This window comes from Pteropus medius, unplaced genomic scaffold (assembly GCF_902729225.1).
Source record: "Pteropus medius unplaced genomic scaffold, Ma_sr-lr_union100, whole genome shotgun sequence".
Classification (NCBI taxonomy): Eukaryota; Metazoa; Chordata; class Mammalia; order Chiroptera; family Pteropodidae; genus Pteropus; species Pteropus medius.
The window spans coordinates 7,881,090-7,908,883 of NW_024349799.1; the positions used below are offsets into that span (position 1 = coordinate 7,881,090).

Sequence of the window (27,794 nt, forward strand, 5' to 3'; positions counted from 1 at the left end):
TGTTAATAGAGGGTGACTTATATTTTATGCTTTTATTGTCTAAATCTTTTAAAACTATAAATTGGATTACTTTTACAAAATTACTTCTTGACAGAAGCAGTTAAAAGCTCTTTGGTCAGTGGCCAATTTTGTTGTTGTTTGAGGAAAGAAAAACAAACATATTAAAATAAAAGGATAGTAAGAAGGTAATGTGGTAAAAATTGGCATCTAGCACTTAACATAAAACAATTTTTGTTGAGCCCTCCCCGCTCCGAGTGCATGGACATAAACTGGATCACAGAGGTCGCCAGGCCAAGGATTCCCTGAAACCCCACCTCCCCCAACTCATGGCCCCACCCAAGCCACATCCAGGTATACCAGTGAGTCAAGTGCTGCTTGCTGAGAAGAGCCTAGACTCTCACTGGAGGCAGCTGGCCTCGGTTTCTGGTGTGGCCTTTTGAGGCAACTGTAAGCATAGCATCGGTGGATTGCTTGCTGAATCTTAACAGATGACCCCAGAGGGGCAGTCTTGGGCTAAATTTGGCCTGCAGCTGAACCCATCTGAGGACTGTGCCACTGGACACCTACTTTACAAATCCACACTAAGAAGACTGGGAGACTTAGGAGCTTTGCTCAGTACATAGAAACAGACATGGAAAGGCAGCCAAAATGGGAACATAAAGAAGCAGAAACCATATGAGAGAACAGAACAGAGATCCAGATATAATGGAGTCAATTAATCTAACAAATGCAGAGTTCAGAACACTGGTTATAAAAAGATGCTCAATGAACTTTTGGGAGGTAAATTCAATGAGAACTTCAACAAAGAGATAAAAAACATAAAAATGGAAATTATAAAAGGGAACCAGTCTGAAATGAAAAACATTATCTGAGATGAGAAGTGTATTAAATGCAATAAACAAAGGAATAAACAAAGTGAATAAAAGGACCAAATGCCCTACCTAGAGGATGGGAAAGCCAAGGACACGCAATCAGAATGGGAAAAGATAAGATGCCAAGACTATAAAAATAATTTAAGGAGTATATGGGACACTGTTAAGAGTCCAAATATCCATCTGATTGGCATAACTGAAGAAAATCAAGATGTTGAACAGCTGTTTGAAGAAGTAATTATGGAAAACTTCCCTAACCTGGTAAAGGAAATGGACATACAACCCCAGGAAGCTCAGAGAACCCTAAAAACCAGGGATCAAAAGAAGCCCATACCAGGCCACATTATAATTAAAATGCCAAAGGTTAAATACAAAGAAAGAATATTAAAAGCAGCAAGAGAAAAACAGACAGTTACTTTTAAGGGAAAACCCCGTAAGACTGGCAGCGGATTTCTCAGAAGAACCTATGCAGGACAGAAGGGCTTGGCAAAAAATATTCGACAAGATGAAGACCCAGGATCTACAACCAAGAATAGTTTATCCAGCAAAGCTATCATCTAGAGTTGAAAGACAGATAAAGAGCTTCCCAGATAAAAATAAGCTAAAGGAATTTATCACCACCAAGCCAATATTACAGGAAATGTTGGAGGGACTTCTTTAAGAAGAAAAAACATGTATCAAAAACAGGAGTAAAGAATGGTAACAACTACATTCCTATCAATAAGTACCTCAAATAGAAAAGAATTAAGTGCTCCAACTAAAAGATACAGCGGATGAGTGGAAAGGAAAACAAGACCCTTACATGTTGTCTATGAGAGACTCACTTCAGATTGAAAGACACACACAGACTAAAAGGAAGGGAATGGAGAAAGATATTGCTTTGATGGAACTAGAAGATAATTAAGTCAGACTGAGAAAGATAAACACTATATGATTTCACTAGTATGTGGAATCCAAGGAATAAAAAGAACAAACCAATCAAAAACAGACTTACAGATATAGTGGACAATTTGGTGACGGACAGAGGGGAGGGAGGTTTGGGGGCTGGGAGAATGGGATGAAGGGTTAAAGAAGTACAGATTAGCTGATGCATGGTCACGTGGCATAGGGAATGCAATTAGCTTTAATACGTTGTTGGCTAGATGGAGGGACGGGAGGGAAGGAGCAATTGGTGGGGGTCGTTTATGAACTATATAGATGTCTAACCAATGTACTGTATACTTGAAACTAAATAAATTTAAAAAAACAATTTTTGTTCTTTTATGTCAAAATTTAAAATAGGAAAGGTGGGGTATCTGCTATTCTTTATATTTATTTTGAAGCTATTGCCAAAAGGATTCTTTTCTTTTCCCTGTCATTTTCCTCTAGGTCTTCATTTAGAAACAAATGAAAAGAACAATAATCACCATTTACAAGAGGGAAAGGTGCCTTGAAGATTTTTTCTTGGATTTAGGAAGGAAAATGCTATTACGGAATGTGAGAAATCCTGCCCCAGGCTAAACAGATTAAATCCCTTCATTTACCTGCAAAGCCTGTGTTTCCTTAGACTCCTGCTGTTGATCATGGAGAATGACACTGTTAGGTTGCCCTGTCTCTAGAGAGGCAGAGTCTGGGGCAACTGGGGACAAACAGAGCTGCATTTTTCTGACTTTAGAGAGTTTGGATAGTACTCCTCACCTTAATATTTAGTAGACAATATTGTCACTGGAACTGGAGGAAGGTCTGCTATGTTTCTTTGCTTACTATGGGAGAAAGAGCTTTCCTGGGTTTAATTCTCAACTCATATAAAGTAGTATATCTCAAGACATATATTTAAAGGAGTTTTTTCCCCCTAACTTTTTATTATGACAATTTAAAAAATTATAGAAAAGTCGAAAGAACAGTACAGTGATTACTTGTTGCCCACTACCTAGATTCAGATTAACATTTTATCAGATTTACTTTATTTATAAATATATGCGTAATATAAGTGTGTGACATTTTCCCCCCTGAAAAAATAAGTTGTGGGTATTATGAAACTTCCAGTTACAACTCATGTGTATAAATTTCTCTGCAGGAGCCATATCTGCTTAAATGCCGTTTGAAGTAGGTACATTGTAGGAAGGAGTAAAGCTGCCCTGAAATAAAAAGAAACATGATTTTTTTTTATTTGGAATAAGCTCATCTTGTCTCCATGAACTTTTCAGTAGAGTTCACTATCTGTATGGTCATTTGCAGATTTTCACCTTGCTCTTAAGGTGTTTTAAAGCTAGTATATATATATTTTGTTCTAGGTGATCCCTCTGATAAGCCACCTTGCCGAGGCTGCTCTTCTTACCTTATGGAACCTTATATCAAGTGTGCAGAATGTGGGCCACCTCCGTTTTTCCTCTGCTTACAGGTAACTCATTAAGGAGAGGCTTGCCTGTCCTATTCTAGTTTTATAGATATAGTAAATTCAGAGATGACTATCAATTGCTTAGGACGATCATACCTTATTAAATCTATTTCTTCCAGTCAATCTTCCAGTACACATTTTACCAGTAAAAAGTTGGGGAACAGAGAAAATGCATAAGAGATAGACTGTTGAATATAGGTATACCTCAGATTACTGTGGGTTAGATTCCAGAGCACTGTAATAAAGTCAGTATTGGATGTGGTTCCATAGTGTAGCGGTTAGCACGTCGCTTTACACGCAGAATGTCCTGGGTTCATGCCCCAGTGGAGCCACGGTCCATGGTCTGTGGCCATGCCACCCAGAACAAGCCTGATGTTTGATCGCAGAAGCTAAGCAGAGCCGGGCCTGGTTAGTACTTGGATGGGAGACCACCTAGGAAGACCAGGTGCTGTAGACATAAATAATAATAAATAATAATAATAAATAAAGTCAGTGTTACAGTAAAACAAATCATAATCTTTTTGCTGGTAGAGGGTCTTACCTTCAATTTGTAAAAAAACGCAACATCTGTGAAGTGCAGTAAAAGGTATGCCTGTGTGTTACATCTCTGGATCAACCTAATGCTTAATACTTTTTGCTCTGAAGAGTTAAAGTATTGAAACTACAGGAAACAGAATTGGAGGCTTATTCCTTTTGATAGCTCCTATGACACTGTTTATTGTCTTATTGAAGAGTGATTTTTGAGTAGGTGACAGACAAAAGAACAAACCATTTTATGGATGATGATGGTAATAATAGTAAGTGCTTACTCTGTGCCCAGCACTATTTTGAGTATTTTACATGAATTAACTCTTAAATCATCATTACAGCCCTATAAAGTAAGTATGATTAATATCCTCATTTTATAGAAGAAACTCAGGCAAAGAGAGGAGGTTAAATAGTTTGCTCAAGGTCACACGATAAATACCATATTTTATCGAATCCAAGACATTATTGATTATAAGAAGCATCCCAATTTCAAAAATGTAAACATGGCTGATGGAAGTTATGTAGTTTTTATTATAAGATGAATTCTCATTTCAGAGTTTTAAAATATGAAAAAATATGTCTTAGAATTACTGAAATACACCAAGCATGGAGCCAGAATTTAAATTTGGGCAGTGTGATACCAGGGCTTATGCTTTTATCAAAGGAAGAGTTGTCACAGGGAAAAGTCTTTTTTTCAGATTATTGTTTTTTCTCTATGAGGGCCACTGAAAAGCTGGGATCATGAATATAGTCATCCTATTGTGGGTGCAGACAAGAGTAAATGAATTGTTAAAAACTCATCACAAGAGTAGAGTATTCCCCAAACCATCTTTTATCCTTTAAGATAGTATTTCAAAATGTAACTTTTTTGGTAACTTAATTCCCCCCTCTTTTTTTTTTTTTTTTACAGTGTTTCACTCGAGGATTTGAGTTCAAGAAACATCAAAGTGATCATACTTATGAAATAATGGTAAAGATGAAGTTGCAGGGAATTTCTGTTTATTTTTCAAGTTTTATACTGGGAATTACTCTTTTTTTCCTTCATCTCTAAGAATCTCTTCTTTCCTCCTCTTCTGAATTAGGTAATCATTATGCAATAATTTTTTTAGGGTTTTATGGACGTACAAAGGTATTTTAAGTCCAAAAATCATTCTGTATACTCAGCATTTTTAGAAGGAATTTAACGGAAGTACTTTTTGAGATTCACTGATATAGGGATAAGAGTTACACTGCTTTTTAGGTTCATTGATAAATATACAATAGATGTATTATTGATGTGTTTTGGCTAATGGTATTTTTATGTGGTTCTTGTGAGTAGCAGTGATGTTTATGTCTGGCACTCCATCCCCCTTCCTTAGGGAAGTTAGTTACCTTTTGAGAGTTAAGTTTTAAAATGAACATAGAGTGAATGATACAATACACAAAATCACTTCAAAGATATAGGCCAGGATAAGACTTGGCTGTAATTTTATTGTATTGCCACCTCTAAAGAAGGAATGAGAGGCAGGTGCTTGTAGTATATATACTTCCAAGCTCTAGCCAGAGGAATGGGCATTTTAATAAGTCAAAGTGAATATCTGGTCTGCTTGGCAGGTATTTATACCTTTGTCAAGATAGTTTTGTCAGTTATCACAGCATAACTAGTAGTTCACCAAGTAATTTTCTTACATTTAGCCTATCACAGCATAACTAGTAGTTCACCAAGTAATTTTCTTACATTCAGCCTCTCATTCTTTCTTAGAAGAAAGAATGCTGGCTGAGTCATTTACTTGTCAGTAACAATTTCACATTATGAATTAATCCATTGACACTTGTATTAGTTTTATATTGCTTCCATAGCAAATTACCAAAAATTAAGTGGCTTAAGACAACACAAATTTATTTCACAATTTTATAAGTCAGAAGACCATTAGTCTCAGCTGTTTTTCTCCAAGTCCCAAACGGCTGAAATGAAAGTATTGGCCAGCCTGAGATATGATCTGGAGGCCCTGGGGGAAAATCTGATTCCAGTCCACTTCTATTCTAATTCAGGTCATTGACAGAATTCACTGCCTTGAGATTGTGGGACTGATGCCACTGATTCCTTATTGGCCAGGGCTTGCTCTCAACCACTAGGCTCCTGGCCCCCTTTCTCTGTATTCAAAACTAGTGGTAGTAGGGAGTCCTTGAGGGTTATCGATGAAATGTTTGGAGTCTCTGACCTCTCCTTCTTCCTTATTTCTTCTGTGCTGAATCTCTCTGACTCTTCTGCCCCCATCTTCTACATTTAAGGGCCCATGTGATTACATTGGGCCCACATGGATAATCCAGGATAATCTTTGTTTTCTAAAGTAGATAGTTTAGTACCTTAATCCCATCAACAGAGTCCATTCACAGCAATATGTAGTTAGTGTTTGAATAATCAGGGAGAATCCTGGGGACAGAAGGGGTCATCTTTAAAATTATGCCTACTACGGCACTATAGTATGTCTACTTCAGTCTCTTAAAAATTTAGGAAGGGCAAACCAGCATCTCTGAGTCTAATTATCTGTGGGGTCCTGTTAAGATGAAATTTTTGGGCCTGCAATTCTGAGAGTCAGATCCTGGTTTATAATGAATTAATCAAAAAATGCTCCCTAGAGTTCTTAGCAGCCAACTAGCTAGCCTTTCCCTACCTCTCTCTAAACACCTTACATTTTCTAAATACTTTCTACACTAATTATATGACTTGGAATAATTTTTTTTTATATTAGACTTCTTTTTAGAGCAGTTAGAGGTTCACAGCAAAATTGAGTAGGAAGTAGAGATTTCTGACATATCCCCTGCCCCCACAAACACTTAGCCTCCGCTATTATCAACATCCCCCACCAGAGTGGTACATTTATTATAGCAGATGAACCTACAGTGACATGGCATTATCACCCAAAGTCCGTAGTTTACATTAGAGTTCACTCTTAGTGTTGTCCATTCTGCAGTTTTGTACAAATATATAATGTCATGTATCCACTGTTATAATATCATATAGCATAGTTTCATGTCCTTAAAAATCCTCCATGGTCTGCCTATTCATCCATCCCTCCTCTTAACCCCTAGCAACCACTTATCTTTTTACGGACTCCATAGTTTTTTCTAGAATGTCATATAGTTGGAATCATACAATATGTAGCCTTTCCAGATTGGCTTCTTTCACTTAGTAATATGTATGTAAGTTTTCTCCATATCTTTTTATGGCTTAATAGCTTATTTCTGTTCAGTGCTGAATAATACTCCATTGTCTGGATATACCAGTTTATCCATTCACCAACTAAAGAACATCTTGATTGCTTCCAAGGTGTGGCAGTTATGAAGAAAGCTGCTCTAAATGTCCACATGCAAGTTTTTGTGTGGACATATTTTCAGCTCCTTTGGGTAAATACCAAGAAACTCGATTGCTAGGTCACACGGTAAGAGAATAGTTAGTTTTGTAAGAAACTGCCCAACTGCCTTCCAAAGTGGCTTTATCATTTTGCATGCCCACCAGCAATGAGTGAGAGTTCCTGTTGCTCCACATCGTTACCAGCATTTGATGTTTTCTGGATTTTGGCCATTCTAATAGGTGTACAAAGGTCACTAGTTTTAATTAGCATCTCTCCGATAACATATGTGGAACATCTTTTCATAGTAGTAAAGTTTTTCCCCAATGAATAAAGTTTGGTCAGAGTAGTTATGGCTTTGAGTTCAGTTCACCAAGGTTATCAGGTCTTCAGAAAGCTGGTTTATTCTTCCCAAATTCGCACAAGAATGCTTAGAACCAGAATATAAATTTATTCATTTAAATTGTGAAAATAATTCCTTCAAGGATAATTAAGTACAGGTTGAGTAGATTGATGGTTATCTACTGTAGAAAAGCTGACCATGAGTTCTTCTTAGGTGTTCTGGGCACAGTGCCTTTTGCATAATGCTGAAGGCACTAAGTTTCATTCCAAGTCCACTTAATTCTGATTACATCATCCTTTTCTCACATACTCAACACCAATGCAAACACATTTCAGAAGTCTGTCTTTTACTTTTGGGAGCTTTTGGAGGTTACTATTACTCTTTTTTTTTTCCCTTTTTTCTAACATTCTTATCTAGTCCCAGATCAGGAAAAGAAGAATCTTTTCTTCAGTAAGAATGATGGCCAAATTTTTGCTTTCTACACATGAAGCCACTAAAACCTTGAATTTTTTTTTTTGGCATATGAATACTCAGAAAACTTTAAATGGTTTTCAGTACTTTTGTCATCTCACTGTGCTGTATTTTTGGAAGTTACTCATGCTGTGGTGGGTGGTGCGTTAAGATTTCTGAGTTCTTTGCCTATTTTTGTCTTATAATTCTTAGAACCTTAAACAAGTCAAGGCACCACTTGCTGCCACACCCTTATACCAGTGATTCTTAAACTTTAGTTTATAAGAATCACCTGGAAGCTTCTTAAAAATGTAAATTCCTAGGCCTTGCTGTTAGATTCTGGTTCAGTAGGACTGAGATTGGGCCCAGGAATTGAATTACATTTATAAAACTTTAAGAAAAACTGTATTATGCCCTTTTATTTGTTTTTGGTGTAGAAAGTTGTTCTTGTTTATCTCAGTAAAGTTGGTAAGGACTAATTAGTATTCTAAAATACAGTTTTAGAAATAACATAGGCTCTTCAGCTATGAGTTGTTGTATTTACATGCGTTTATGGCACTTGCCAGATTGACCGATTATTATGAATTTAATATAGACATAGACTCTGAAATTTCTTTTTGATCTCATAGTACCTCATGTGTTAAGCATATTTATAGTGTATGCTTAGATAAAAAAATGTATTGCTTATCAGTGCAACTTCACAAATCACAGATTTTTTTTTGTCATTAACAAAAGAGAACAATTTCTAAATGCTTGTGTAACCAGAAAATCTCGTGTCACTTTTAAAAAATTTTACTATAGAAAATTTCAAGCGCACACTAAAATAGAGATAATGATGTTTCAGTTATTGATTGCTACCTAACAGCTACTGCAAAACGTCATGGCTTAAAATAACAACCATTTTATTATCTCCCACAGTTTTGTAGGTCAGGAATTCAGATTGAGCACAGTGAGGGTAACTTTCAGTTTCAGTTGATGTACTGGGGCTGGAAGTCCTTTAAAGGGCTTTTTTCACATACTTCCAGCACCTCAGGAAGATGGCTTGAATTGGTTCAGAATTAGCTGGACTATTTTAACTGCCTCAGGCCTTAGTTCTTTTCCAGGTAATCGTAAGGCCTTTTTCTCTCCATTGTGGCCTCTTCACATGGTCTTTCTAGCCAGGAGGCTAGATTTCCTACTGGTGGCTCAGGAATCCCAAGAGCATAAAAGTGGAAGCTGCCAGGCCATCTTAAAGCAAGTCACAGGTTCAGTCCATAGTAAATGAGAAGGCAACACACAAGGATGTGGATTCTAGGAGAAACGCATTAGGGGCCACCACTGTAACCAACTACCACACATAATAAATTCCCATATACTTGTCAGTAGCACTTAAAATGATCAACTTATGGCCTGTCTTGTTTCATCTGAACTTCTAACCCTTCAGATTATTTTGAAGCAAATCTCCTAGACATTATTTCATCTATAAATGCTTTATTAGATCTCTCTAAAATTTAAAAATAATTTGAGTCATTTTTGACATTTCTATAATCATAAAATCTTTAAAGAAATCTGCTCCTTTCTCCACCCTGAAACAGTTGTTGTTCTGATTTTTATCACTATAGATCAATTTTGCTTATCCTAGAACTATATGTAAATGGATCTGTACCGTGTATACTCTTGTTTCTGGTTTCTTTCAGTATATTTTTGAGATTTATTCATGTTGTGTATCTAGTAGTTCATCCCGTTTTACCATTGAGTAATATTCCATGGTAAGAGGATAACATAATTTGTTTATACATTCTTTTGATGGACACCTGGGCTTTGCATAGTTTTTGACTATTATGAATAAAGCTTGTATAAGGCTTTTCGTGGATGTATATTTTCATTTTTCTTGGATAAATACTTAGGAAAGGATTGCTAGGTCATAGAATAAATGACTTTCAAGAAACTATCAAAAAGTTTCCCAAGTGGTTGTATCATTTTACACCTCCACTAACAGTGGCTGAGAGTTCTGAATGCTCCACATGCTTGCCAACTTTTGATATTGTCGGCTTCTTCATTTTAACTATTCTTGTGGGTATTATGAGTGTCTAAAAAATTTTTTAAACTTTTACAATCTGTTCTAATTCAGTTACAAATAAGGTCCACACATTCTAATTGGTTCCCTTATATATTTGCTATTGTGTTGGTTCTCCCTCTCCTCCTTCCCCCGGCCCTCTTTCTTTCATTTCTTACAGTTTACTTGATTTAAAAAAAACTCGGTTGTCTTATAGATGTTAGATTAGGCTAGATTTTGCTGATTAATGTGTTCCTCCATCTTCTGTGTTTTTTATAAATTAGTAGTTACATTTAGTGCCTATATCAGATTCATTTATGATCATTGTCTAGATCTATTTGTTGGGTATTGTGAGTAGTTATCTTTTAATTCTGTCACTCCTTTTAATTTATGAGTTAATTCTATAAAGAGAGACTTCTTATCATTATCTATGTGATCACCCTGCGGTAAAGTTTGTACAGGAAATGCAGGATAAATACCTGATGTATTTCCTTTTATTTACTAGTTTTGAAAATATGAATCGATATCTTGGCATCCTCTAGATATTTGCAATATTTGATGTGTCTCAGTCCTTTGCAGTTATCCTTATTAATGCTCAAAATGTTCTATTTTTGATTAGTGGGAGCCGCTACAAGTTAGCCTCTGAATCCCTTTCACATGACCCTTATAGTCTTTGAGAGCTTTTTTTGCTTTCCAGTACGATAAAATGTTCGGGTCTCATCTGGTACATTTCGTGACCCAAAGCTAGATCAGCTTTTCCTTCAAAAAGCCCTAGTTCCTTTAATGGGAAATAGTATATAGAGAAGCACTCTATACTGGGCACAGAAGTGCTCATTGCTACTGGACCTTGTTCATTGTTTCTAGACCTTGTCAGAGAACAGTGTTTGGACATTATTCTTGTGAGACAAAATACTCAGGAGTTTATACTAAAACTTTTTATTCAAATACCAGACTACAAGGTTTTACATAACCTTATACAGCTCTTATATCTTATTTTCTCCAAGCCAAAAATCCCACCGCTCAGTGATACCCACATAATTATTTATTTGCTTTACCCCATAACACATCCACATACAGTAATCTTAGAATATACCAACACTACTAAAGTGATTTAAGTTTTTTATTTTGGCAGTTCTTTTTACTTTTAAGGCATATTCCACTACAGACATTTAGTCAAATTACTGAATTTTAAAGTGAATTGGAATAGTTTCCTTCTGTGTGATTATGACAAGATTAATTTATGTTTATTTGTTACATTTTGCTTTTAATTTTTAGGATTTTACAAGTTAATAATTTGTACAGTCCTTATGTTTTTGAAGTCAAATATGCAAACAAGAAATACTCAAAGAAGTCTAATTTCTGTCCCTATCCTTTCCACCCTGATTTCTCCCTCATAGGTAACCTTTTTTTTTTTTTTTTTTTAACTGTATGGTTTATTCTGTCTAAAAATAAATATGCACACATTTGTATTCTTCTCTTCCTTAACTAAGTGGGAACATACTGTAATATTTGTCTCTGCCTTCATGATAAGTTTCTGCGTGAGTTACATAGCAGTTATGTGTGATAATATTTATGGGGGACCCTTGTAGCTGACAGTGGAAATAGGGGTGGGAGAGGTAGACAACTAAAGGAATGTAGCTTTTGGTACCTCTCAGTACCATGAGAAAGAGAGTCATTAGACTATAAATTAATGTTACAGTTGAGGTTGCTAGGTTCCATTTCCATATCTGTTCTTAGGTAAAACTTTTTCTTCCTTAGACCTCAGATTTTCCTGTTCTTGACCCCAGCTGGACTGCTCAAGAAGAAATGGCCCTTTTAGAAGCTGTGATGGACTGTGGCTTTGGAAATTGGTAAGAGCTTGGTGTTAGAGGTTGTCCTGTCCTAGTGGGCTCAGAGAAGAAGGCAAAAGGAGGAGCCTTAGAAAGAGGACTTTGGGGGTCATATGTTGTTTTTCTATTGACCCATGACTTAGAGACAAGTCTTCTGAAATGCCTCACAGGGATATGGAATGTTTTGTGGTCAATGACTGGACATGCCTAAAAGGCTACTTGGATGTATCAACACAGGGAAGGTTGGGTATTCTTTTCTGAATAGTGGGGAGATTTAGACTTACTAGTTATTGCTCCTTTCTGATTTTGTGAATTTTTCTTGGCTGTAGATGCCCTCGTCATTTAGCTGAGTCAGACTTTAGGTAGATGGCCACAGCTTACATGAGATTCAGGTTTGACAGACTTCTATTTGCATTCCCTGTTTTTAGCTTTCAGTTTAAGTTTGGCAGAATTGAACAGTGGTCATTGCTGTTATCCTAGGTTGCAAAAACAATAATAGCACCACCTTCATTTTTACACTTTGGGTGTACTTTGATACTGAAGATATTTTGTGAACTGTATAGCAGAGGCATATTAAAAATATTAAATATGTTTTGTTTATGAAAAATCTGAAGCTTAAGGGAGTTAAAGTGATTTCTCATAATCAGATAGCTTTTTAGTGAGGGACTCTTAACTAGATCCTGCCTGTCCTGACTTCCTAGTGAATATAATCTTTCCTGATATTAATAGAATGTACTGTGCTGCCTTCCTTAGATCGAGGGCACTGAAGGATACTTGAGTTCTGTTCACATTTTGCTTGTAATTATTCATTTAGCATTTTTTAAGCATAAAATAGCGTGTGCTATAAGGAATACATAGAAAAAATGATCACTTATAAGACACTTGCAAGTCATCTTTGGTCCTTTTGATTTTTCATTTTTTGCCTACTATTCTAATGCTCTAAAATGGGCTAATCCTCCCTGTCCACCTTCTCTCTTTGCAAAGAACACAAAAAACTATTGTTTTCTCTATATACTGTGGGTAAGGCACTAAGCTTGGTGGTGAGGGTGGTGAAAGCTAAGAATTATGACATTTACTCTGCTGTGAATAATCTTATGGTCTAGTAGGAGAATCAAAGTATATACACAGATGATTGAAGTACACAAAGCAGAGCATGATAATACCTTAAGAGAAGAACAAGTGAAGTGCCTTGTAAGAGAGAGGTTGAGAGGTAACTTTGAGAGATTTCACTTCTACCTCTTCATTATCTGGGCTAGGAGTCAGGAGTCTTGAGAACAAATTCTGGTTTTCTCACTTTTATACTTTGAGTTCTTGAACAAGTTTCTTATCTCTTTGGGTATTCTTTGTTCATCTGTGAAAAAAATGAGATAGTAATCCCATACAGTTAATGGTAGGATTAACTTAAATTATGTTGTGAATGTTTCTAGCTGATGTTTGGCCAAGTGTTAAAAGCTCTAGTAAAGAAATGCTTGTTCATGTAAAGTGTTTTGTAAACTCTAAAACGTTATTCAAATATAAAACTGTACTTATGTACATTTTGTGTGTTTTGAAGTGGCTTATTATTTAAGGCAGTTCTTTTCCTGGGGCCTAACTCAGGGAAATGACAGATTTTTCTAGTGATCTTCCCTTCTTTTGGTGGAAAGGAAAGGGCTTTTCAGATATTGTTTCTATGTCTTAGAATAGCAGGACTTGGAACATCAGGTTATACCAATATTAGGCCCTATCGGTCTTATTGTTCGCTGGTATCTCGATGATACCAGTTCCGAGGTATCAAATTCCAGACATGATATGAATGAGGCTTAAAATATGGAAAGAATAAACCTTGCTTTTACCATGGTGTAAAATTGAAAGCATAACTTCCTTCTCTTTTCCTCATACTCCTCTAGGCAAGATGTAGCCAATCAGATGTGTACCAAGACCAAGGAAGAGTGTGAGAAGCACTACATGAAGCATTTCATCAATAACCCTCTTTTTGCATCTACCCTGCTTAACCTGAAACAAGCCGAGGAGGGAAAAACTGCTGACACAGCCATTCCATTTCACTGTAAGTGCCTCCCTTATTTTTAAGAGCTACTTAAGTCATCCTTGGGCCCTGTTGCAGTAGCAGATAAACAGTGGTTTGATGACTTGGATGGTTAACGAGTTTATGGAGACAGGATGAGTTGTCATGGCTATTATTTTGATGAGGCAAGGAGAGAATATATCCCAGAGGTCAGAGTTCTATACTGGTTGTCAATGCCTGGATCCAGTGTATAGTTCCACCCACTCTGAGACTCTAACGTATTAGTTAACTTTGATGCTTGCTTCTGTGAGATGAGATCTGCAGAATGAACCAAACTTTCCATGCTCTCTTGAGCACAAGCCTTTTTACAATCTCTTTGGAGAGTTCATGATTGTAAGGAAGTCCAGTATTTGACTCATTATTATTATTTATTAATCATCCCAGTATTATGTCCAAAAAGCAATTTGTTATTTTTGTTCACTTGGTTGTAGCAGTAATGATAAACTTTTTTTTAATCTCCTGTGGCCGAGGGACCCATGGGTCTTCTAACAAAACATAACCAAAAACATGATGAATTATAAATGGACATCTTTCCTGAATGACTCTCAGAGCACAAGTAATGAGATATGAATGTTTTCCCTTCCCCGCTCCCTTTCCTCATACTCTCTAGAAATAGTTTCATAGCTGACTAACTCAAAGCCTGATGATACCTCCTATTTGGATAGTACTCATAGAAACTTAATGAGATAGGCAGAACAAGTGCTTTTGTTTTAGACAGGAAGAAACAGATTCAGAAAGGTTAAATAATTTGCAAAGTTAAGGGACTAGTGGATATTAGAGCTGGGACTCAATTCCAGCTAACTTCCACATCCAGTGGTTGGTTGGTTTGTTTGTTTTTTGTCTCTCACTTGGATGAAATTTGTAAATTGAGATTAGTCCTAAAGCATAAGGGAGCTAAAGCAGAGAAGGTAAGTGCTTATGTTCTATAACATCAAAGATCCTTGGTTCTTTTTTCACACGTTAAAAGCAAAAAGCAGAGGTAATTTTCCCATATTTACTTAGAAGGTTTTCGAAGTCTTAGTTTCCTTTTTAAGAAATCAGTCCATTTCCATAATACTTTATCTTGTTCACTTTTCCCTTTATAAAAATCTTTTTAATTTTATTTATTCTCTCAGACACTGTCTTTCTCCAAACAAAAATATTTCAGAGTGTAAATGAGGACTAATTCTGCGGCACTCTCTCCATTCAAATATTTTATAAAGTAATTAAGAAAAACTAAATTCTTCCAGCTGCAGATGATCCTCCCCGACCTACCTTTGACTCCTTGCTTTCTCGGGACATGGCAGGATACATGCCAGCTCGAGCAGATTTCATTGAGGTAGGAAAACTTATTTTTGTTTTGAATGAAGCTTATCTCTTACCCCTAGTTTCCATATCACCAAAAAAAAAAAAAAGATTTTCAAAGCACTGTAATTTGTAGGGCCGTAGGCAGTCACATTTTCTTCCATTTGAGTGACTTTTCTCATTTGTAAATGTATTCACATGTGAAACAGTAAAAGTTCTTCAGACCAAGAACCTGTTTCTTAAGTTGCATGGGTATTGGCTCTTACTTTTCTTAGTAAGTGTGGGGCTTCTACAGTCTGGTTCTCATTCCACACCTATGGGCTGTCAAGGTTATACTATATCAGAGGTTGGCAAATTTTTTCTATTAAGGAACAGATAGTAAATATTTTAGGTTTTGCGGATCATAAAGTCTCTTTTGCAATTAAACTTTGGCGTTATTGTGCAAAAAACAGTATCAATAATATGTTAGCAAATGAGCATGCCTATGCTCCAGTAAACTTTATTTACAAAAACTGGCAGTGGGCTGGATTTGGTCCATACTGTGTAGTTTGCTGACCCCTGTACCATATTCACAGGTATATAGAGAATGATGAATGCATGTGAAAACTACATGTTCCTCATTCAGCTATAGAGTTAAAAGCCATGTGAATATAGTTGCAAATCTCTTGATTTATCATCTGATTTACAATTATAATGTTCCTGGAAGTAATTTAAAATTTAGTGAGCTACAGTTTTGCTAGCCACACCCAGGTCAGCATTTTGTTTATGGCAGGTAATATTGTAGAGCTACTCCATAGACACACTGCCCCTACGAATTGTACTCATTGAATAGAATATGAACAAATCTACCTATTGAGCTATATAAGCAATATTATTGAATAAATAGAACCCTCAGACAGTAATAAAAAGGTATATGAATTAATGCAGACAATTTTTTTTTTTTACCCGAAGACCTAGTCAGAGTTAGATTTTCTTGAGTTACCTTTTATGAACAGACTGCTTTTAATTTTTAGAGCAATAGGTTTTGTTTTTACTTGAACTCATATAACTTCTCATTTTTGCCGTCACTACTGCTCGAAAGCCTCTCAGATACTTTTGGCAGTATCCTGGCCTTGCACCCTATTCAGTACTTTTTAATGAGTGTTTGCTTGTGTATTTCTGTTTGCTTCTAATGCATGGCTACTATAGGGTATTACTCAAAGCTGATGGGTTTGGGGTGGTAATTTTTTTTCGCCAAACAGGAGTTTGACAATTACGCAGAGTGGGACTTGAGAGACATCGATTTTGTTGAAGATGACTCGGACATTTTACATGGTAATGTTCTGTTCCAGTAAATGTTTTTATTGATTGCAAACTATATGATGACACTGTGTTGGGTGCTAAGAATATAAAGATGAATAAAACATGTCCCCTGCCCTTATGGGACTCAAAATCTAGTGGTAAAGATGCTGAACTTACCCTGTTGTTGGGTTTTCACCACAATGAAAAAGATCATTTGTGATGATGGTGAGAGTGTTGATTATATAATGGTAGTTGGGAACATCCCATCCCTTGGACTGTGTCGTCTTTCTTTTGACTGTACTGAGGTAATTGGTTAACTGGCCCTTTCTGCCTCCTTAGAAGGAAGGGGATCAGGGTGAAGACCTTGGGACTTCAGTAGCAACTGCTGATACTAGATATTCACTATAATTTGTTACCTCAAATTTCCCATAGAAGGGGAAAAGATGGAAGTTCTTCGAAGATCTTTAGACCAAGATTGGGAATTTCTTGTTTCTTAGAACTGTTGAATTTTTGGCATTTTTGAATTATTTAAGATTAGCAATCTAAGGACTCATGTCAACTCTTGGGTTATAACATAATTGGTTAATGCCAACAAGGGCTCTTAAAAGTAGATGGTTAGATTTTCATTGAATCTATTTTTCCATCTTTCTGCTTTCAGTGAACTACATTTTTAAAATAATCCCCAATCTTTTCTTTCATTTCAGTCCAGAATTAAATATGATGCAATAGATGAATAATGGTCCCTTGGATTCTGTATTCCCCAAACAGCATCTTCATTGTTTCTCTTAAATCTGTATCCCAGGCAGGAAAGGCAAATAGAATCCTTGTTGAACTATAAGTCAAGTTTTCATTTTGCATTAACTGCTACTCTGTCACCAGGAGAGGAATTTGATTCTTCTCTCCATAGAAGAGCTGCCTAGGTGTTTGTTACACCAGATATAGGACAAAGAGAGTCCTCATAAAATTTTACCTTCAGAATTTTTTCTCTACATATTTCTTGAGTGGTTTTCTTTGCAAAATTTCATTTCTCTTCTCCCACACAACTTTTCTAAGGAAAATCAGTGACACAAATTGAACTAAAAGAGGAAAGCCTGAAAGCAAACTACTTTAGCATTCACTAGACTCATTGTATTTGGTCAGTCTTCATGTCAATTTCCTTTTCAACCCTGGGTAACTCATATTACTGTCTTTTCTCACCTCTCATGTTGTTCCCTTCAAAGTAGTGTGCAGATTGCCATTCAGTATTTCTCCTCATATACACCAGCTTTAACTAAAATGATATTGTTTCCTAGATTGTATCTTTCTTTTCCTGAATGCAAAAGAAAAAAAATAAACTTTATCAATATCATCCTTTTAGATACTGTTCAAAAGTACCGAACTTTTGAAAGTCAGGATCTCTAATGTCAATAATGTCTCAACTATGTAAGAGACTTGCTGAATCACTTCTCTAGGCCCTAATCCAAGGTCTTCATTCTTAAGCCTCAATACTATTAAGAAAACTATAGTAATGGTTGATATTTAATTTCACTCTTCATTCTTTGTGGAAGCAGGATTGTAATTCTTCTGCTACACTTGTGCTTCTTTCTGTAATTAAGTGGGGGCAAAAGGAAAAAAATTAGAAGCGATTAATTAACAATTTTTATTTCATTATTTCAAACCTGTAACACATTTTAGTTATTCGTGCTCTTCCTACAATTTCTACAGTCTTGTAAGTCGCTTGATTCTAATTCATTTGAACTAGAACCTAAGCATCAACTTTTGATTATTATACTTAAGTAGCTTTAGCAAAATATAAATAATAATCCCTGCCTCTCCTTTCCTTCCCTGTCTAGTATGAACTATGAGATATTTAGACGAGTGCTATTTAAAAGGTGATAACATTTTAAAGAGGTTTGGCAGCACTAAAGGAATGGCTTGCTGATGTCACAAAGAGATGCTTTGTTTTATGGTTCTAAGTTCTTATATTAGCTTCTCAGGCAGCATGACCCACTGTCCAGTGGGGCATACTGCCCTTGAACTGAGCAGTTCCTCCCAGAGCATACAGTGAAAGGAGATGAGGAACCCAAGGAGATTCAGGAAGGAATGAGAAGGAATACACCTAGAATAGAGAGAGGGACACATATTTTGTGCAAATCAGATCACTGATTCATTCAACCTTAGGCTTGCTTCTGAGTCACTGTGTGATTTGGGACAAGTCCGTGGAATCTTGCTTACTGTTTCTTTGTGTACCTTGCCAAAAAAGAAGGGATAACACTGATTAGAGTGTGAATGTCTCCAGTAAAGGATGGTACATCATTCAGGATGGTGTTATTACCATTCCATTATACCATTATACTCAATATTACTGAACATTAACAACATTCCTTTGATGTTCCCTCATTTGTATTCTATTCCAGGGCATCTAGAAGGTTAACTGATGCTATCAAGCTCTTTTCCTTACCCAAAGACTTGCTATGATTCATGAAATTTGTCTAATAAAATGGGTTTGAATGGTCCATGGCAGAGGCCTGGGACATAGTGGAGGGATAATAAATTGCATTCCAACCATACCAGAAGGCTTTTAGAATAGGCCCAAAGAAGCAGTGCATGAGGAAGAAAATAAGGCAGTCCTGGGATCCCTAAAACAACACCTCCTCATGTTTTATTGAACCAAACAAATTATGGGTTCAGAAAGAGAGATGCAGAAGACTCATAACTTGGCATTCTTGTGTGTCATGGTGTGTCATGGGATCGTAGTGCAGACACATAGTGTAGTTCCCTTTTCCTGAGGGAACATCACTCTCCATCTGCTTTCATTTGGGGAAATCTCTCCTAAATTTGTGGCCTCCTCTTTCCCAGAGTTTCACAGGTTCTGAAACCCTGAGTGCAGTATCTTCCAATCATTGCTGTCCTATAACCCAAGCAAGCAAGAAACATTATAAGCTCCTTAGTATGTGTTGAGTCTGTGCTTTCAACACTTCTCAAGGTTGCACATTAAAACAGTTTATTTCCCCTTTATTTGGAAAGATAATTTCAGCAAAATTTCTTGGCCAGGCTTGGATTCTCCTCTACCTTTTTTCCCTCCTTTGGCCCATATTGTCAGCCTTTAGATTTTTAACAGTTAGTTGATCAGAGGTTTAGCCTGGTATCTGTGCACACTCACTTACCTTTTGGCAGCGCCCTTCCCTTTATTTGGGTATTTTATGTTTAGAACATTTTAGACATAAATGTTATTAATAATAGCTAATACATATAGCACTTACTGTTTGCCATGTACCATTATAAGCCCTTCACATATGTCAACTCATTTAATCTTCGCAAGACTATGTGTTGGATATTGTTGTTATTATTATCCCATTTTATAGATGAGGAGATTGAGGAATGGAAATATCAAGTAACTTGCCTACGGTCACATAACTGCAAGTGAGAGAGCCATCTCCAGAGCCTGTGATCCTAATACTGTCTTATACTTACTATCTTTCCAACCTTGAATTTTTGTTGCTGTTTTTTTTGGTGACATTTCACAATTTATTATCTTCTGTCTAACCACATTCTTGAGAAGTAGGAATAGATTTTCCCATTTTACATTCAGGGAAATGCACAAAGGAATTAACTAACTTGCCTAAGGCTTTCTAATTGTAGACTTTAACCTTTAGGTCATGTAGTCTTCTTTCCTTCACAGAACTAATTTTGTACAGCTAGGCCAGAAGTTTAAATGAGGGGATTATTACTTTTGAAAAGCTTCGCTTTTGGGGAATACCTGAGTCACAGGTTTGCACTTGTATAGTTGCAATAGGGATTTTGATTGGCTTCCTTGCAGTTAAGGCTTCTGAGTTGATTTTCTTGCCAAGCAAACAGTAAGTGCCTTCTGTCAGGAAAACAGAACCATGTTGCTAGCTATTTTGAACAATGTTAGAAATACATTGCAGTGGGAAGGAGCTGCCTCTGACTTCTGCCCACTTGAAATATTTTAAGGCCAGCCGTTTGGAAACTCTTGTTATCAGTCCCCAGTGTAATCACAGGGAGACTGTTCTCCCAAGACTGAGATTTCAGAGGCCTTACATCAGTGGTTAGGTTATGGGTAGTTTTGGTTTGTTTATTTTTAATGATCTCTGGTTCTTCATTTGCCCCCTTTACTGGAACTCCAGTCACTATAAACAGAATGAGAACTGATGATTCTCGTTATTGCAGTGTCTACCTTCTTTTTTCTATTCTGCTTGATGTACTGTGGTCCTCCCTGGGTTGTTATTCACATGGTTAAGATCTTATAATCACTTGCTGCTATCTTAGTGTGCTTTATAAAGAAAAGAGATAGCTTCAAATGTGAATTTTTCTCTGGAAGAATTCCAATTCTTCTCTCATTTGTTTTTCTTTTCCTTCTTTTTGTTCCCCAGAACCAGTAGTACAAGTTTAAACTACTGAAATGACTAGGCTGTAGAATCAATTATCAGCAGTATTTATTTATAGATTTTTTTTTTTGGCAACACAATCTCTTCAGTTTTTTATTTTTTGTTTTAATTAAGTCATTCCCACTTAAATCGCAGAAACAACATGATAAGTTAGTGTCTTAGAAAAATTACAAAAATATTTCGTCAAAATTAGCAGATTTCCACTGGATCAAGTAGTTTTTCTCCTCTCTTACTGAACTCTTATTATTGGGTGGTAAACGAGATAAAGCACATAAAAAGCCTGGAATATGATAAATATTCAGTATGTTTTAGCTATTTACTTAGCTATTTGCTTCTCTTTCTGTCTTGAACTGTCGATTTCCTAATTCTGTTTCTCATAAGAAGTAGAGTCCATTGAAACTTATATTAGGTTATACTGCATATCAGAGACACATCCTCTCCTCTCTCTTATCTGCCTTTTCTACCATACAGACATGTAAAGTGTATTTCTACCAGCATAGAATTCTAGAGCCTATTATTCCACAGCAATAGTGTTAGAAAACAATGGCAAGGTATGGGGCCTTCTATTGTACCTGGGTTTTTATACGGAACAACCCTGTAAATCAAGAAAGAATTCATTTGTAGAAAGAATTCTACTACCTTAAAAAAAAAGTTTGAAACCCATTGCCTTAACTCTTGGATATTATTGAATTATTTTTAGTTCATGGGCAATTATGAGGAAAAAATGAAACAATGTCGTTTAAATTTTTGAACTTGTTAGAAAAGAACCAAAAAAAATCCATGGTAGTTAAAACTTTTTTTTTTTTAATACTTAAACTTTAAAAAATATTGCATTCACTCACCTCTTTAGATCATCCAGCTAGAACTTACGTTATTTTTATCTCAGATCCAAAGGAGAATGGCCTAGATAAGATATTTTTGGTCATTTCCTAGTGATTGAAATTATATTCATATATAGTGCTTCTCTGCATAGCCCAGCATGTTAGATTTTGGTATCTTTTCTTTCTAATCTGAGAGACTATCCTTAAGGCAAGCAGACAGTAATGAGTCAGGGTGGAGTATCCAGAATTTATTTCTATTACCTTCCTAGGGCTACCATGTTGATAGTGCATCAGGATTGTACGTTGCTCAACTTCTGTTTGCTTTCATGTAATGAAAGAAATTGGTGATTCTAACAAACCATTGTGTTCTGTTCCTTTAATTGTTTTTTTTTGCCCCTACCCTAAAACTAGTTCCAGCTGAAGTGTGAGTTTCAAACTGTTGTGTGGAGGTACGCTTAGGGACTACTACTGGGAAAGGTAGCTGGATATGGAGTAGGGAGAATCAGCTAGAGCACATCTGATTTATCCATTCTAAATAAGAATTTATTGGAAAACAAGGTTTAAGAGTTACTCTAGAAGAACATATAAATCTGTGCTGACTCATTGCCCACATGAACTAAACAAACTGGTATCTCACATTCTTTGGATGACTTTGTATTGCTGTTTTTCTTTATTGGTATTACAGAGGCTCTAGGCTTTATTTTGGAATGAAGCTTACTATCCTGAAAGAAGTGATTGTCGTATACAGCTAAATTCTATGGTGCAAAGGCTGGTGTGTTATTAGAAATATGTTACCTAACATTTGAATAATATATTTTATTTTTTCAGAAGACACATGTCAGGTCATTATGTTGTATTCTAGAGCCTCTTTCTTCTGTGAATACATTCAGTAATTAAAACAAAACCACCAAACTTTCAACTTAAATAAAACTTAAGGAGATAACAAGTTTAATATGAGGATGGTTCCAGAATCTACTGAAATACTAAATCTTAACATTCCTTCAGAATCCATAGATTATAGATGAAAAGAATGGTTTAATGTAGCATAGTGCTGTTATGTATTCCTCATATTCTCTTCTAGAGTTGTTAATGATTAATCTTCATTTTTTAACTCTAGAGGTCTTCAGACTATAAAAAGCATGTGGGAGTTTTTTACTTCTGAGATTTTTTTAAATATACATTTTATTTTCATTTAAACCAGATTTAGGATATAGAACTAACACAGAGAAAGTAAACATGTTGGACAATTTCAGTGTCCTTCCTACTCAAGGCTCTGGAACCAGCAGTCTAGGTTTGGATTCCTGCTCTGTACTTAGCAGCTCTGTGACCTTGGGCAGGTTGTTTTATGTGCATGGTGTATAGGGCACATGGGAGAATGGTAGGAGACAAGACTGGAATGATAGGCAGAATCAAGACAAGGGGTCATATATTTAAGAGTTTGAACTCCTATAAGTAGAGGAATTATACTTTAAAACATTATTCTGGTACCATTTGCAGGGGACGAATTGTTGGAATAAGATAGGAATGGAGTCATTAAAAGAGTGCATACAGTGGTCTGGGTGAAACAAGACGCCTGAGTTAAGGAATAGGATTAGGGACAAAAGGAAGAGATGAATAAGAGAGATTTAAGCATTAAATATAGATAAGATTCATTGATTGACTAGTATGGAGAGAGGGAAGGAGAGTCCAGATTGATTTCTGTCTTTGACAAGTAGGTGTAATGTAATATTGTTAACCAAGAGAAGAGTTTTGGAGAATAGAGAAGAGGTCGAATACAGCAAGTTTGCAACTGAAGACCACAGGAGTAGAGATATCCAGTAGGGTCTGAAGCTTAAAATTTCTGGGTTTGAGATGATATATTTTGATGATACTCAGAACTGTAAGAGTGGATGAGTTTATAGGAATAAGGTGAAGGGTGAAAAGAGAGATGAGAATAGAAACTGAAGAACCATGAAGATGGAAAAACTGGCCAAGGAAAGACAGAGAACCAGAACTACTGTATTGGTGAAAACTTTTGCTATTCACTGCTTCTTTTCTTCTAATTTTTCATGTCTTTTACATCAGACTAAAGCCAAGAAAGGACTGGGAGATGGATGGGCAGCCAACCTGGGCTTGGCTTTGGGGTTGTTAGGCTATTTAATAGAACTTTCACTATTGAATGCAAAACTGCGTCCTAAATGATTGTTGCTCCCCAACTGAAGACTGCTACTCTGGGAAAATGTCTGGCTGCACCTTATTCATATCAGTCTTAACACTGTCTCCTGAACTTACTTCTGTGCAATTATAACTGCAGTCAATATTCATTTCTATGACTAATAGATGTCATTTCTAGCCCATATGTTAACAAAGTTAAGACTACTTGTTGAACTGTTATATGAAAGCTAGTAATATACATAACACAGCATGGCCGAAAGAGGTGTTCAGTAGAAAGCAGAATTGTTATCTAGAATAATGCCATATAAATATACACAGGAAAAAAGAACTTTAAGTTACTGATAAAGAAACTCAGTATCCGAAGATATTTTTGTTTCCAAGAGACAAACTTTGTAGACCAGTAAGTGAGTGTAGAATAGTTAGCAATATGAGGTACAAAGTTTGAGTAAAAGATTTTTGTCTTGGCTTTATTCATATGTATATGTTTGTTTATTTATAGCTCTGAAGATGGCTGTAGTAGATATCTACCACTCCAGGTTAAAGGAGAGGCAAAGGCGGAAAAAGTACGTATGGAACACTGTATCTTGCCTTCTTTCAGCTTTGGACTACTGACCACATACACATATGGCCCGTAAGAATGTTCCTGTCGTGGCTTACCTTGTAACCTTGAGGAAGATACTTACCCTTCTTGGTTCTCAGTTTTTCCATCTATAAAATGGGAGGTGGTAATATCTGTCTTTTTTTTACCTCCTCCTTTTTACCCTTTCTTGATATAGTAAAGACCAGTGAATAATGTGGATATACTGTTTTAAGGAAAAAAGGAACAAAATACACTCAAAATATTGTTGTTATATATTTTTTAATATTCTTATTCTAACTGCTCCTTTTTTAACTGAGAGAAGTCTTTTCTCTAAAAGGATTTCTTAAAAAACTCAACAAGTTTCGGGCACTCTTGGTTATTATTCCTTCTCTTTGCAACGGAACAAAAAACATAGAATTAGATTGAGAAATTATGGACCCCAGACCCTTGTTGGATTACAGAGACTTTAACAGTTCAGAGAAGGGTATGCAGAGGTTGTGAGTGTGCGTGTGTGTGTATATATGTGCAGACATGTTACCATGGTATTTCTAATGAGACACTCAGTGGCATCACAACAATAAAAAGGAATGGAACTTGGGAACTACTGCATTGAAATTGGAAGGCACTGTTGAGGGATCAAGACGTGATCTAAAGTAAAGCTTACTCTTAGCTTCCAAGAAGTGCTGAAGAAGCTTACCCAGCTGCTCTTGTGAGAAGCTTCATTGCTATTCATGAATACCTCTGGTATAAATCAAAGTTTACAGACATATAACTCTGCATTTACTTAAATTCTCTTTTGCTTAAAACACACAGTTAGAGCTAGACAGTATTGCAGAGCTCATTTGTTAAGGTTGCTATTAGATTTTATGGTTTATGATGCTCTTCCATTAAGCATGCATTAAGCAAACTATTTATTTCAAATAGTTTCAAAGCATTATGTGAATGTACAGTTGTAAATGTTTAATGTGTGATCATGGTTAACAGGTTTCCCTGAAATTGATGTTATCAATTATCATTTCCCTAAGCTGAATAGATTAATTTCTATAACATGGACATAGATTCCCTTCTGTTTCACTTAAGTTATAAACATGTGTTTTTTAGTATTTGTGAGTGCTTATTGATTCATTCATCCAGCAAATAGTTATTGAGAATCTACTAAGCCCAAAGAGAGGAAAAATATATGATGCTTGAGAGCCTAAAATTGTGTTAGTAACTCACTGACCTTTTTTTGTGGGGAGGGACTTCTTTGGACCTTGATATTTTACCTCATAGTGTTTAGGATGTCTAATAATAGCTGCATGTGGAAGATACTATTAAATGTAAAACTAACTATAATAAACATTATTGTGGTTTTCATTCTAGAATTATAAGAGACCATGGATTAATCAACCTTAGAAAGTTTCAGTGTAAGTATTAGCGGTTTTGTTTATTTTAAAATTTCTTCCAACATTATTGAATAGTTTTAAACAAATTATTTATGGTAGTAGATCTTAATCCAAGTTGCATTTTAGCATTACTTAGGAAGCTTTAAAGAATTCTGATACCTGGGTACCACCCCAGACTAATTAAGAGAAAATCTCTGGGGGTAGAGCTAGAGCATCTGTTTTTCTTTCTTTTTTTTTTTTGTCGTCTCTGAATCATCTGTATTTTTTAAGTCTTCAAGGCGATTCTGTTGAATAGTAAGAGTAAGAATCATTAATATATAGTCAACAGCATTTGCATGAGAATTCTTTTTTAAAATTAATATAGTAATTATAGCATGAATATTAATGAGTAATTTTCTGAAACTGGATAGGGTCATGTTTTGTAACTATATGTTATACATAATCTTGATCACAAGGCTGTGAAATGTTTTATGGAAAAATCAACAGAAAGTGATTTTTTAAAAATTTTGTATCATAGTGGACAAACAAAAAAATGACATTTAGCATTGTATGATGGTGATCATAAACCTATAATGATTTTTAAATGAATAACTTTGACCTTACTGTTTTAAATATTGGAGATACCCAGGCTGGGCAGAAAGAGTCCCTGTACTTTTTCTTCTTCTACATTGTAGAGTTTGTTCAGTAAATAAGAATGATGATCACATAGTAATTGTAATATTTAAATTAAAATGTTTCTAATACTTGTATGTCACAAAACTCTTTTTTTGTAAAAATGCTTAATAATTATTGTGGTTCATATCCTAGTTGATAGAATCTTACAGGTTTTGACACACTGTGCCCCTGTAGGGTTCAGGTCAGCCAGTGTGGGTTAAGTGTTTTTAAATATAGTCATGATCATAAGTATGTTACATTTTATGTCCTTTATTTTTTACTTTCCATTACATATTTTTCAAGCGATTGTGGTGTTTTGAGGATGTCACTTTTCACAGTTTATGTTGTATATATACATAAATATATAATAATATGCTTAACCTGCCTTTTATTATTAGCATATTTTCAGTTTCTTTAATCATTAAAAATAATGCCATGATTAACCTGTTTGTCTTTATTTAGATTTTCTTTTAGGTAGATTCCCAGTGGAATTAATTGGTCAAAGAATATGACCATTAAAAACTCTTAACACATACTGCCAGATTGCTTCACAAAAGATACATCAGTTTATATTTCCTCTAGCAGTATATGAGATTGCCTGTTTAACCTTGTCCTCGTTGAGAGCTATGAGTTTGCAAAAATAACTTAGGAGCAGATTTCCCTTGCTCTATATTGTCTATGGACAATAATTGGTCATGTTCTGGTAGCCACCATAGTGGGTTCCTCTGTCTTAATTCCTGGGCTTTCTTTAATAGGTCAGTTGGGTTTTAACCTTTATTCAGAGTAGACCTTGACTCTTGCAAATATTCTATTCTCATCTGCCAGACAGAGGTCAATTTAGCCTTATTATTATTTTAACTGTATGTTGCTTCTGAGAAAGAAGTGGCTTTCATTTGTCATTATACTAAGTGTACATGTGACCTTAATATGAGTGGTAGGCCGAGGTTTTCTTTTTTTAATCAAATTTTAAAATTATACTCCAAATTCTTCTCTGTTATTCCCGTAGTGAGAAGCCGGGGGCGCTGGGGGGAATGGGGATTAACAGTGAAAATAATCAGTCTGTGGGTGCCTATCAAATTGGCTCCTAGAATTTGTGGACAAGAATGTCTCTTTCAAGGGAAGAGAGTCATCTGAAAGAAGACTTAATTTAAATAACTGTCAAAAGTGGACAGAACTAGCCTAGTTACTATTGATTATCTGACTGAGTAGCAGTTTGAGAGTTCTTGGCCACTCCAACCTACCAGTTATTGTTGGGTTTTACTCCCCATCTTCATTGCTGATACCTTTCTTTATTAGAAATTTAGTCAGTAGTGATCCTCAAAGTTGCTGATCCGAGCTGCCCTGCATGTGACCACTTATTTGCATGATAGTTATCAAAATATAACTTCATGTGTAGTAAATTAAATTGTGGTACTTAAT

At 35.8% G+C, this 27,794-nt stretch overlaps 1 protein-coding gene and 1 pseudogene across 3 annotated transcripts in view; both read left to right on the top strand.

The window, feature by feature from the left end:
• TADA2A (transcriptional adaptor 2A) overlaps positions 1-27,794 on the top strand; it is a 44,365-nt gene that overhangs the window by 7,427 nt on the left and 9,144 nt on the right. For 2 of the 3 annotated variants that reach the window (XM_039885895.1, XM_039885896.1), the window contains exons 3-10: positions 3,146-3,252; positions 4,688-4,747; positions 11,696-11,787; positions 13,653-13,810; positions 15,058-15,146; positions 16,354-16,426; positions 24,256-24,319; positions 25,699-25,742. In XM_039885895.1, the coding sequence (XP_039741829.1) occupies positions 3,146-3,252; positions 4,688-4,747; positions 11,696-11,787; positions 13,653-13,810; positions 15,058-15,146; positions 16,354-16,426; positions 24,256-24,319; positions 25,699-25,742 (687 nt within the window). The remainder of the gene's footprint in view (positions 1-3,145; positions 3,253-4,687; positions 4,748-11,695; positions 11,788-13,652; positions 13,811-15,057; positions 15,147-16,353; positions 16,427-24,255; positions 24,320-25,698; positions 25,743-27,794) is intronic. The other variant, XM_039885897.1, reaches the window with a different exon arrangement.
• On the top strand, positions 3,591-3,706 carry LOC120621329 (uncharacterized; annotated as a pseudogene).